The following is a 13491-nucleotide window of genomic DNA, read 5'->3' as shown; positions in this document are numbered from 1 at the left end:
AGTCTGGCACAGTGAGCACTCAATAATGGTAGGGAGAAGGGGAAACTGAGGCCAGGGAGGGTACAATGACTTTCCCAAATCAAACACCTAAGTGCTGTCCCGGTTGTAGGCACAGCTTTAGGCCAATCCCAGACTCTCCTTGCTGGGTGAGCAGCTTTGGCGTCCTCGTAATCTCGGGTCCCTCCACTTCCCACGCATTTCATCAGGCTGACTCCCCAAGCGCCACCGCGTGGGCTACAGAGAAAAGAAAACTTTCCTTTAAAAAGAGCCGGGGGCGCGCGCCCGTGGGTGGGGCTTCGCCTGGGGGCGGGCGGGAGGCGGGGAGGAGGAGCGCGGTCGCGGAAGGATGACGTACCGGGGTGCGCCGGACTCTGTTTGCTGAACCGAGCATGTGGGTCTGCGGAGCGGTGTTCCGGTTGCGAGCCCTGGCCGGGCCGCGGAAGGGGCTGTGTCCTGCTTCGGGATGTCGGGGGCCGGCTGCCGCCTCCTACTCCGCATCTGCCGACCCCCCCCGGGTCCGGGCGCTGGTCTATGGGCATCACGGGGACCCAGCCAAGGTCGTCGAGTAAGAGGTGGCGCCGAGACGGGGGAAGAGACCGGGGTTCCTGGTGTGGTTTGAGACAGCTGAGGAGAAGCGGGGCTAGGAAGCGAGGGACAGGGTCCGAGAAGGGGGCAGAAAATAGCAAGACCGAAACTGAAGCCCAGGGAGCGTTTGGTAGCTCAAAAAGTCCGTGCCTCGAAATAGCTGGAGACCCGAGGGGTACAATTATAACGGAAATAATCTAAGTAATAATGACTGACATGTATTGATCGCGTACCGTGTGTCAAGCAATCCCTTGTTTAAGTAGGTGCTCTCATTTGAGGATGGGTACTTGCTTTGTCCCCATTTTGCAGATGAGAAAGCTGAGGCATAAGAGAGGTGAAGTCACTTGCCCAAGGTCACACAGCCAGTAAGTGACAAAGTCGGCATTTAAACCCAGGTCTGATTGACTGACCTACCTGAATTCTTACCCTCTATTATCTTTTGGTTTTTATAATTCCATGCATCCGTGGAGGGGGGTTTCAGGATGTTTTTAAGTCCATTATTTCATTTGGACCTCACCTCTCAGGAAAGTGTGTCAGAGATCAGTTTCCATTTTATAGAGGGCAAATGACTTGTCTAAGGTGATATGGCCAAGGAACGCATGTAGTGTCCTCTCCACTGCATTGACTTAGTAAAAAGAGCTGCAGATTTGGAGCCATACCAACCTAAGGTCAAATATAGACTCAGTGTCTTAGAAGCTACATGATCTCAGACCAGTCACTCAGCCTCTCTGAGCCCTCCGTTATGATTAGGTCCTCCTTCTCAGATTCTTTTGGATCTTAATCCATGAATTTTAAATGTTGATAAAAACAGTATGTGAGTTGTCAACCATTATAAATCTGCACGTAAATAGCTTTAGGCATTCAAAGAATGAGGCTACTGGAGTGGAGCTAAAGCAAAAGCACTGGTCTGGAAATCAGAAGAACTGGGGTCAAATCTTTGCCATCCCCTGTCCTAGCTGTGTGTGTATGGCAAGTTACTTAGATTCTCTTAGCCTCAGTTTCATCATTTTTTAAAAAAAATGGAGGCAATACAGGCATAGCTCATAGTGCTAATCACCTGAAATCAATCTAAGGCACCCCACCAAAAAGTATGTGCTTTCCTGCAGTCCCTCGTTTACAACTCTGCTTTGATTCCCAGCAAATAGTTTGATTGTTTTCCAAAGGATAGACAAACATGGAATTATCTTAATGGTTAAAATCCAGGCTACGTATTTTGACAGCTGAACGGGATAAGCCTCAGATAGATTCAAGGTCATGCACTCAGCCTAGCCCATGCACCGTTAGAGCAATTGGAAATAATACTGAGAAGACACATCAGCCAATAAACCCCAAATTGTATGTTGATCGGAGGTAATGAATCACCATGTCTGGAAGACATCTCTTGGAGGACTCTGCTATAATGAGCTGGTAAAGCTCTGGTGAGCACTCCTCCATTTCCAGAAACGTACTCAAATGGGGCAACAGTTTAGTGACTCCCTCATAGGCTTATAATTTATGTGTCTAATGCAGGACCTGCCACAGAACAGGGGCTCCAAAAGTGTTAGTTAAATTTGAATCTAGTATCAGTAAGAAGTGCACCTTGTACTGAATTCTTATTATGCTGCTCATTTGTTTAAAAAAAAGGGGGGGAGAGCGATGTGTGATGAGGAGGAGGGCATCTTAGATGTTCAGGGACTCTGGAGAACAGCCTGGGGGGTTAGGCAGGAGAGGGAAGATGTTTGCCTGACAGAGCCCAGGGATCCTTTCATCCTAGAGAGCAAAGGAAGCTGGAAGAAACTGGTCTGGTGGCAGATGCAGCCACACAGAGGCAGATTCTCTTGTGTTTTAGTGTGGAACCATAGGTAATTTCCCAGAAGTTCAAACCATGACGCTTCCCTGAAGCATTGTGTTCAACCTTGGCTTCACGTCTCAGTTGTCTGGAGCTTTTAGAAACTACATGCTCCCAGGCCCACCACTGGGGTGCTTAGTGGGTCTAGGGTGGTCCCTGAGCATCTGTGTTTTTTAAAGCTCTCCGGGTGACTGATGCCCAGACCAGGGTTTAGAACCACTGCCCTGTGGTACAGATTATCAGGCAAGCAGTAATTGTCCCTCTGCTTCAAAAGGAACACTCCCCTTCTCACCCAGATTCTGGTGACTTGTCTGTGTATGGACTGAGGCCAGAGGCTGGGATTCTTTTGTAGTCATGTCTTATGAGATCAAGGGTAACCACACTGTTACGGAAAGAATCAAATGCCCCTTACACATCCCGGTGACTGGGTGCCTAGATCAGGTTACGCCAGTTAGGGTCATAGAACTACCCAGTATCCAAGCATAGCATTCCCGAAACCAGTGTGGTTTGTGATACTGCACTGTGGGCCAGAGCTCTGGGAAGAATGAGTTGTGGTCAACCAGGTCTGAGGGCTATGGAACTCCTCAAAGTAAGGCCCTCGGGTATCTCCTGTTCTTGTGTCTACATTTTGAATGTCCCTCTCTTCATTCCTGTCAGCCGCTAAACATTCCAGCTATTTTTTTCCTCTACTGTTTTCTCCTCTCTTTGAATTTCTCTCCCTTCCCCCACAAAATGAGTTCCCCTGAGCGCTCAGGCCTTTTCATTTAAAGGATTTAACTGCTAATGTAAGTAAAGTAAGACTGCAGAAGAAAATGACAAGCATGGGGGAGTTACAACATGGAAATTTCAGGCATCCTTATGGCCATTGTCCTTTGTGTAGAGTTCTGGATTTTCTTTATCAGCTAGTTCTCGGAAATTCGATAGCCTCCTCTTTCCTTGTTCCTGGAAGTTCCATCTTGTGACTTTGCCATTCTCAGGTATTGTGGTAAAACAGCTCTCATTTATTGTACAGCTACTATGTGGCAGGCATTGAGCTAAATTTTCTACATTTACTATGGCATTTGAAAACCACAATAAGCCCATTTGATCATTGTTATCCCCATTTTACAGATAAGGGAACAGGCTCAAGAAGGTTAGAATCATTTGCCCAAGATGATACAGCTAGGATATCCTTTCTTTATTTAAATTCCTTGATACAGACATAGACCTGAAGAAACAATAACAACCATCTCAAATCTTTTTTGAGAATGAGATGGGGTATAAAATTGGTAATAAACTGGGTCAAGAGTGAAGGGGAAATTATAGGTCATTCTGGTGACCCCACGTCTCTACTCTTCATAGGAAGGGCAGCGCGATCCTGGGGAAGACAGTAGAAATGCCCTCCTCCATCTCCTCCTGTTTTCAGGATCCTGGAACTTTCTTAAGTCAGCTTCCTGATCATCGTGGCTTTCTCACTTGCCTGCTGCTAATACAGAATGAGTTCCTGAAGCTAAGCTGTGAAGCCCATGGCCACGTCCCCGTTCTGTCTCAGGCTAGGTGGAATTTGGGGGAACAGGTCATGAGTTCTCACTGCAAGGCACTGTTTTCCACGGGAGTTTCCTGTTTTCACAGTGGGTGTCAGTGTTTAAAACCAAAATTTCATGCAGGTGACTTGGTTTTGAAGATAGAATTATTGTACTTTGAAAAAAAATTAGCATTCTGGTTTGGTGCTGTGTTGAAAATTGGAATTTTGGTGTATTTTTAAGTCTCTTGCAGCTCTTTATTCTGGACAAGAATGAAAGGAGAGGGAACAGGATTCATTGGTTTATTAAGGTAGCCAGCATTTATTCCTTGAAGGCCCCCTAGGTGCTAGGCATTGAGGAGGCAGAGATGAATAATACATGATCTTTGCCTTCAAGGAGCTTACAGTCTAGTCCAGGAGATGGCAACTATAGCCCAGTAGGGTAAGTGCTCTGACAGAATATGTTCACAGTGCCATGGATGCACAGAAAAGGGCCACCTACCATATATTTACACAAATAATGTGCACATTCTACTTTTTTTTTTTTTTTTTTTTGCCAACCCTGCCCTCCCCCTGCGAGGTATGCTCATTTTTTTACCTGTTGCTGTAAAAAAAAAAAACCTCACTGGGAGACGTCTGGTTGGCAAAAAATCAGAACATGTGCATTATTTGCGTAAAAATGTGGTAACCCCCTCACTGGCTTCTCTGAAGACAAAATGTCTAAGTTGGGTCCCCCAGGAGATGAGTGGGTGGTGCATGAGGAAGGGAAGTGTAGAAGTATCCAAGCAGAAGAGCCAGAGCCTCCTGTGTAAAGACCCAGAGGTGAGAGAACACAATGTGTCTGATTAATTGTATTTAGTGAAAGCATAGGGCCCTCAATATAGAGCCCTGTGAGGGAGGTATCTGTTGAAACTGAGGCTTGGGGGAGATGTGCCCAAGATCACAGAATTCAAAATCAAGCTGAATTGCACTTCCTGTAGCACTTGGACATAACCTTCTGTCTGGACCTCAACACTAGACAGTGGAGTTTGGGGCCAAGCTTGTCTTAGTTTCCTCATTCTTGCCTCTGAGGGTGAAACTTGGCAGACACGCCTCAGCAGAATTGCACAATAGGCAGGGGCTTTTCCCGCCTATGTCTGTAGCTCCTGGGAGGAATCCTGCCACCCAGTGCAACTCCAAATTATTATTACACTCTGGCCCTCTCGTAGCAGCCGCTGCAGCTCTCTGGTAGGGTTCCAGGCCTTTCCCACTTTGCGTGGGTGGGAGGTGTTTTCTTTTTAGAGAGAGAGGAGCAAAGATGACACATGGTTAGATTTGTGGCTCAGGATGTTTCATTTGGGCCACCTGCAAGAGCATTGACCTGGGAGCTGGGTGACCTGGGTTCCACTCTCAGCTCTGCCACTATTTAGAGTAAGGAAATCACCCCAGTTTCTATTCTTCAGGTGGTCTTTGATAAAGGGATTGACCAAGGTCAGTAGTGGTAAATACGAGCAGGCATACTGTTACCCATCTTCTGTGCCAGTGATAGACCTTCCATTTCTGTACACCTCAAAACCTACACTCCGCCTTTCGGCCAGAGCTGCCATCTTGCAGTAATTTACCAAAATGACAAACACACAGGGAAAGAGAAGAGGCACCCGCTATATGTTCTCTAGGCCTTTTAGAAAACATGGCGTTGTTCCTTTGGCCACATACATGCGAATCTACGAGAAGGGTGATATTGTAGACATCAAGGGAACGGGCACTGTTCAAAAAGGAATGCCCCACAAATGTTACCATGGCAAAACTGGGAGAGTCTACAATGTTACCCAGCATGCTGTTGGCATTATTGTGAATAAACAAGTTAAGGGCAAGATTCTTGCTAAGAGAATTAACGTGCGTGTTGAGCACATTTAGCACTCTAAGAGCCGAGATAGCTTCTTGAAACGCGTGAAGGAAAATGATCAGAAAAAGAAGGAAGCCAAAGAGAAAGGTACCTGGGTTCAACTGAAACGCCAGCCTGCTCCACCCCAAGAGGCACACTTTGTGAGAACCAATGGAAAGGAGCCTGAGCTGCTGGAACCTATTCCCTGTGAATTCATGGCCTAACAGGTGTACAATAAAGATGCCTGCAATGCCAAAAAAAAAAAACCTACACACCTCTTTACCCCTACCCCTACCCCCCAAACAGCACTCTTTCCTGCCGAGACTAGATGAGGCCTCAGCATTCTTCTTAACATGGTGCTGCAGCCATGGGAGTTGTTAAGAGACGTGAATCCTCTGCAACCCCTTGACCGGTCCCAGCTCGTACAGTTCTGTGAAACTGAAGCAGGCATCATCTTGCGTGCTAACCAGTGGTTACTCCAGCAGCCTCCAGGGAGCAACAGTATGGCTAGAAATCTGGAGTCCTAGACACAGGATTTCACCAAGGGCCCTTTTGCCCTTGGCTGGTTACACAGTCAGCAGCCCCCCAGCCTCCAGCGAGGCAGAGACTGCATAGTCATCTTTGGCAGGTATCAAAGAGACAGAGACAACTGTCGGCAAGGACTGTCCCCTGCTGGTGGTCCAGTCTTGCTCTCTGGAGCAACAAGAAGAGTTAGGCCTCAGCAAACTAAGCAATGGAGACTGCAACTCCCTTCAAGCAGAGTTTCCCAGATGTCAATGGATGTAGAATATTATGGAGCTTGCAAGGTTTCAGAGATTTCAGTTAAAGAGGGTTTCTTTGCCAGCCTCTGGTAGAGACTTCCAGAAGTTGCCCTAAGTCTCTGATTTTCCTCAGTTCAAAACGATTGTGCTGAAGAGCAAAAGAATGGGTCCTGAATGGTGGGAGGGTGGAGTTGCTTCAAGGTGGGGACACCACAGGAGGTGCACGGAGGGGATGGGTATGCTTGGCACACCAACTGATGTGGGACAGATGAACTTTGCTTAGGAAAAAGAGCCCTTCCTGAGAGCCCCAGGCTCCCTGAGAAGCACAGAAGTTGAGGCCACCAACATCCTCTGTTGGGTAGTGAGCTGAGGTACTTCATTCCCTCACAATTGCCGTGTTGTGCCCTGCTTATTAATTGTTATTCACATCCCGCAGCAGTTTGCCCAGCTCACCAGACATTTCACTAAATCACTCCAGACAGACTGAGGAGAGCCATGTAAGGTGTTGATTTCCTTTCCCCTGGTGCCCCGTGATGAAACACACATTCTAGGCTCTCTGTACTGAGCAGATGAGAAAGTATCTGTGTCCAGTAACACTCTCCCTGCCTGCTCTTCCTGTTCAAAATGATATTGACCTGTTTGAGGTGAGTGCAAGATGCAAGATAAGTACAAATAGTTGCTAATTAAATGCAGAAAGCGGGAAAGATATCTTAGCAGAGTTGGCAAATGACACTTTACATGGCGAATATAACTGAGCCAGTCTCCAGGGTACTGGCCTCTTTTTTTTTCACCTCAAAAGGCTCTTTCTTCTGCCTGCTTTTGTCTCCCTTGTACTTTACACAGCATCACAGGTGTACAGCCTCAGCCGCAAAGAAGCCTTTGTGACCTTATCCAGTCTGGGATCTGTCGACTGAAGGCAGTGGCATCCCACTGGGTTGCGTGGCGCCATTGCCCTCATCGGAGAAGCCGAGAACAGTGCTAGGGAAACGACTTGAGACCTAGCTGGGCTGTGCTCGGGTGCTTTATTTGCACTCCCAAGACACAGCTACCTGTTCCTTTGGTGAGTTTAAAAAAAAAAAAGGAATAGGGAAGAAATTGCTAACATTACACCAGAGGTCCAACTCTTGGAATTCAGACTTAACCTCCAGCTTCCTTCCTGTCTCAGCAGAGTGGTATCCTTGACGACGCTGTCAGAACTGTCTGCAGGAAACGCGGTGTCTTTGATATTGATGGCATTCCTTGGGGCAGGCTGGGGCTGGTCTCCCTGGTGAGACACGGCTGGACCAACACCCCTCCTCCCGGGCATGCAGCGTGTGTCATGCCTGCCCTCTGCCATCACCCACCTGTGTTTGCGGCTTCGGTTTTCCATCTCCTAGACTTGTGCCTGCCTCACTCTCCTTCCCTCCCACTGTGTGAATCTCTGCTTGCACTGAGCTAGGCTCCTGGAAGACTGAGGAGAACTAGGAGGAGATTATAGCCCAATGGTGTTTGAGGGAATGCCGTTCTGCAGGCTATTATTTTGTGGCCGTGAAAATAGTGTTCCCAGTCCGGGTTACATCAGGAAAGGTCTAGGTTACACAAAGTCAAATGGGTTTCTTAATTTCTCAGAGCCTTTATGAATTCTAATGTGCAATCTGAGTCTTATAAAGGGAGTTCAGCATTTCCCAAACATACTGAACCCCAGAAAATACCTCATAATATGTCCCAGAACTAGAATCCCACAAACATGGTTTAGAGGATCCTGGTATAGTGTTTGATATGATGAACTTTGGGGTCTAAGATCAAATTTTACCACTTACTAAGTTTGACCTTGGGCAAGTTACTTCTCTAAGCCATGGTTTCCTCGCGTGTAAATTGGGAGCAATAATGCTCTCCACCTGGGTGTTTTCAGGATAAAATGACGTGTATGTAAATGCTGAGCGCAATGCCTGGAGTTTAGTAACGCATCAACATTAGTGTTTTCACTTGTCAAGCCAAATCACCCAGAATAAGTGTATTCACTATCTTAGACTCCACCTGCACACAACTGACTCAAAGTCTTTATGTCCAGAGTGCCCTCTGCTCTGTATCTGTACTGCCAGCCACCTGCTTAGAACTTCAAGTATATCACCTCCCTCTCCACTGCAAATCCGTTCTTCCTTCCTCCCTATCAATGTCCAGTTACCCAAGCCAGAAGCTAGGAGCCATCGAAGACTTCCCACTCCCTACCCCACCCCCCCAACACACAGTTGGTCTCCAGGTAACATCAATGTCACTTCTTATTTAAGAGATGCCAGGTTATTGAATCCTCTCTATTTCCACAGCTCTTACCTGGCCTACTGGCCAGTCAGATGATTTGTCATTCCTTCTGGCAGGAGTACCTTCCCCCGCTCAGTCTATGCAATAAACTCCTATTTATCCGTCACGCCACAACTAAGGTATCCCTTCTTCCAGAAACTGTTTTCCCCCTGCAACTCTCAGTCGGCTTTAGCCCTGGGAGCCTGCTTCAGTTGGAGCCCTTCTCACAGTGTCTCCATATGTGGGCTCTCACGTTCTCATGTAACCAAGTTCCCCGCAGGGCGTTTATTTAATTCTTTAAACCCCTTGACACAGCACCTGCTCTTAGTAGGACAAATTTAATAATTTGTTGAATTAAATTTATTTGAATTTTCCAAACAGTTACTGTCTTCTTTCAGTGATTCAGAGGTACAGACAGCTGATAGTTTCAGGGGTTTCCTTGATATTCCTACCACTGATAACAGCTGTCATTTCTTCAGTATCTACTGTGTGTTGGGTACTGTAGTAAATGCTTTGTGTGCATTAACTCATTGACTCCTGTGAGCTGAATTCTGATGTTATCCCCATATTACAGATGGGTATTCTGAGGCTCATCTACATGGTAAATGGCCACAGCAGGATTCAAACCCAGTATTGCCTGTATCAAATTCAGGTTCTTTCTGATACACTATCTACCTTTTTTTCCCTTCTTGACTGTGGACATCTAGATTTTTAATAAGTGTAATCTTATTGAAAAATTGATGTACACTTTCCTGTGAGGAAAAGAACCATGAGTCTTTGCTTAGATTGAACTCTCATAAGGATAATCTCCATTTTTATTTGTGCCCATCCTTCAGGGATATTTTCCTAAATAGCCCAGAACCAGGGATAATCAGTACAAGCCTCAATAGCCAAGTGCCCTTGGTTCGAAACAACCACTCCCTTGGTTCCCTAAACAGCTGTCAATTTTATGCCACATTTTCTCACCAGAGAGAAAAATTAATAATGTCCTTAGGAAGCATTATTGAGCATTGTCTTGGTCTGAGGCCCTGTGCTAAACACTGAGTTAAGGAAGACTGAAAGTTTTCTGCCCTCCGTGAGCTCCCAGTCTGACATGGAGAGACACACACATACTGACTAGGAGGTAAGTCAGCCTGAACGAACCTTGAAAATATTATGCTGGATGAGATAAGGTCAGTCACAAAAGGACATACTGTATGATCCCACTTATTTGAAATACCTAGAATAGACAAATGCGTAGAGACCAAAGTTTATTAGTGATTTCCGGTGGGGGAGGGAGGGGAAAAGGAAAGTCGTTGCTCAAGAATCACTGAGCTTCTGTGAAGGGTGATGGAAAAATACAGAAATGGGTAATAGCGATGGTTGCACAATGTGATGAACGTAATTAATGTCACTGAATTCTACATGTACAGAGCTTTTTGAAATAGCATTTGTTGTGTATAATTTTGAGTCCCTGAGCTTTGCAAACAGTTAATGTGCTCGGCTGCTAACTGAAAAGGTTGGCAGTTTGAGTCCACCCAGAGGCACCTCAGAAGAAAGGCCTAGTGATCTACTTCCGAAAAAATCAGTTATTGAAAACCCTATGGAGCTTAGTTCTACTCTGACACACACACGGTCGCCGTGAGTTGGAATCAACTTGATAGCCACTGGGTTTTTTAATATGTATTTTTACAACAGTGAAAAAGAAAAACTGATTAGGTGGTGAGTAAAAAGCACTGAGCTTGGAGTCTGAAAGACCTGGATCTAGATGCATATTTCTGTGTGCAATTCCAAAAGTCACAAAGCTCTGCAAACTGACAGTTTTTCCTAGCTCGTTTGGAGGGAAAACCTGGTCTGACATGAGGTCTTTAAAAGGGTCGTTATTCATCCCACTTAGTGCGACTTCATACATTTTGCTGCAGAAACTGCAGTGTGTGTGATTACAGGGTGCTGCTCCAGCATCCACTGGGGTGCATATAAAACATGGTTCTGAGCCCTGGAACATGTCTGGTCCCAAAAAATTTGGAAAAGAGATTGTGAACCTATGCTTTGTCATGATCAATTGGGAAAAAAAAAAAGACTTTGTAAACAAAAAAGCAATAAACTCATGTAGGATGGTCTTAAACAGTACCCTCGCCCCTACTGACAGAGTATAACAGGAGCACCAAGGATGGAGCAAGTCATTTTTTTTTTTTTTTCAGGGCCAGAAAGAGGGTCAAAAGGCATCTTAGGGAAGTAAAATTTGAGCTGGGTCTTAAAGGGTGAGTTGAATTGCTCAGTGGGTAGAGAAACTGTGGGAAAAGGAATTCTGGGCTGAGGAAGAATGTGCAGAAAATATGTAGAAAAAATGTCTTTAAGCTGCTTGAGAGCATGGACTTTGTCAGCTTATAGAAAAACTGATTATCTGTCAAAATACAGGAGAGAAGCAGTATGGATAATATAAAGGGGCAGCTAGTTCAAAATCCATTTGCTCTGAGCAGGCTTTTCCTTTGGAATGCAGGCTTGTGCCTACGTTCACAGAAATAGCACCAGCACCACCCTGGCTGATGCCTCCCTGCTTATCTGCTTGGTGGGGGGGGGCATGGAGATTGTTGGCTCCCCGTAAGGCAGATACAGCAAGGATCAACCCCAAACACTAGACCAGGTGGGTGTTCATCCCACTGCCCTCTGCTTGGTCTGGGCCCAGCCCCTCACCAGCTGGCTTCTCTAGCATTGCATTGCCAGGGTTCAGTCAGATCATCCACTTGCTACTTTTGGTGACCTTGAGCCAATTATTTACCTCTTGTGTGCCTTCATTTGTCAACTATGGAATTAGAATAATAGAGTATCAACCCTGAACATGAGTCCAGGTGGATTTTCATTCCACTGGCCTGTGCTTGCTCTGGGGCCAGCCCCTCACCAGTTGGCTCCTCTAGTGTTGCACTGCCAGAGTTCAATCAAGTCATCCACTTACTACTTGTGGTGACCTTGAGCCAGCTATTTACCTCTTTTGTGCCTTCATTTCTCAGCTGTAGAATTAAAATAATAGTACCTGAAGGTTAAATGGAAGCTGGCATGTACAGTACTTGGCATGGTACCTAACTGGTAAGCACTTGACAAACAGTAGTTATTATTACAAGGACTCCCTCTGGTCTGTGTATAAACACGTACATTCCTTTATACTTTAAAAAGCTTTCTTCTCTCTGCCCCTGGTCAGCAACTCATTCCTAGTTAGTCATTTTCTGTAGAGAGTTTGTTTTTATTTTCGATCATGGCAAGGCATGGCCTCTGTTACTTTGGTCATGAGCCAGTACAGGGATTCTCATCTTGGGGTCCCCAGGCCCTCGGGGGTCCTAGTAGGCAGTCAGGGGAGTCCCCAAACTAATTTCAGGGTGCTGATGTACAGAATGGTAAAAAGCACTAGCTTTGGAATTAGCTAAACCCCACCTCTTACCTGGTATCTTACCCTGGGTGAGTTTCATCATCTCTGGGAGCCTCACATTCCTACTTGATAGAATGGGAATATCAATACTTTCCTCACAGGAGCTTGGCATCTTAAGTCAGGTCATATATTTAAAGCCCTTAGCAGCGAACCTGGTGCATAGCAAGCACCTAATAAATGCCTGCCATTGTCATTACTATGAATACAAAGCATTTCTTGAAAATAGCATTTTTACCCCAAGATCAAACCTCAGGTATAATTAAGGGGTAGGATTTTTTGTGGGAAGCAGGTGGGATTACATCAGCTTAGTACAGTGACGCTGTCGTCTCATGCCAGCGACCTCTGGTTGGCAGTTATATGTGTCTTTGTTAAATAAAAATGAAGGGAATTACTGCTTAAGAAATACATTTGAACAGAGGAAAGCATTACAAACAGTCTTAAGGGTGTGGTGAAAGAAATAAATCTCTGGTAATTAAAAAGTCAAGGGGCCCACAAATCTAGTTCACTGATCAGTACTGCCTGTTTGGTAGGTCCCCTTTTTAAGAAAAAAAAAAAATTTTTTTTTTTTTTTTTAATTACAAAAGTAATACATGGACATGGTCACTGTGAGCATCCCTCAAAGGTTTTACCCATTAACCAAATTTCCATTGGGATGAAGACATTATATTGGTACTGTGGTGTCTAGGACCCACCAAGAGGCAAAGGGAATTAACACAAAGACTCGAAATGGGAGAGGCTCTCAGAAGTGATCAAGTCCAAACCACAACCACCCCACCCAGCTGTTTGCCAAATGGAGAAACGGCCCAGAGCAAGGAAGAAACTTGCCCAAGGTGACAAGGCCCCTAGCTCTCTGTCCAGACAGACCAGGATCCTCACCCAGAAGGGAGATCACTACAAGGGGTGATGCATAGTCACCCGGGGCGTTCTTTCCAGACTACAGAGGCCATCTCTCCATTTCCTCCACCCTCTCTGCAACAGACAGAAATGTCTCCCCTTATCTATATGTGTTGGGACCAAAAAAATAAAAAGTGGGCTAGCCCCAGTTTTCCCATATATGTTGTTCATAAGAATTACTTGGGATACCCCTTCTCTGTGATTTTTATGATCAAGCATTTTTGAGAAACAAGGCTAATCCAGGCCAGCAAAGGTTTTAACTATTTTCCGTTCCAGAGTGGGCAGTGGGGCTGCGAGGTCACTAGGGATTATCCACTTGCAGGTGATGAGTTAACTTGTATCCTGAGCTGGTTCCTCACAGCACCTCTTTTCTAACAGAAC

The 13491-nt window shown here is 45.7% G+C and overlaps 1 protein-coding gene and 1 pseudogene across 7 annotated transcripts in view; both read left to right on the top strand.

Annotated features, from left to right (window-relative positions):
• The first annotated feature begins 351 nt into the window (after positions 1-351).
• MECR (mitochondrial trans-2-enoyl-CoA reductase) overlaps positions 352-13491 on the top strand; it is a 39353-nt gene continuing 26213 nt past the window's right edge. For 5 of the 7 annotated variants that reach the window (XR_010321355.1, XR_002787050.2, XM_003415274.4 and 2 more), the window contains exon 1: positions 352-565. Coding sequence is in view for 3 of the 7 variants with exons in the window: in XM_003415274.4 (XP_003415322.1) it covers positions 390-565 (176 nt within the window). In the remaining 4 variants the exon portion in view is untranslated. Of the gene's footprint in view, positions 566-7491; positions 7600-9529; positions 11057-13491 lie in introns of those variants that run through there. The other 2 variants (XM_023554440.2, XM_023554439.2) reach the window with 2 other exon arrangements.
• LOC100661450 (large ribosomal subunit protein eL21-like) lies at positions 5480-6519 on the top strand (annotated as a pseudogene).

Source organism: Loxodonta africana, chromosome 3 (assembly GCF_030014295.1).
Source record: "Loxodonta africana isolate mLoxAfr1 chromosome 3, mLoxAfr1.hap2, whole genome shotgun sequence".
NCBI classification, from domain to species: Eukaryota; Metazoa; Chordata; class Mammalia; order Proboscidea; family Elephantidae; genus Loxodonta; species Loxodonta africana.
The sequence above is the reverse complement of the archived record's forward strand: the minus strand, read 5'-3'. Positions and strand labels throughout refer to the sequence as shown.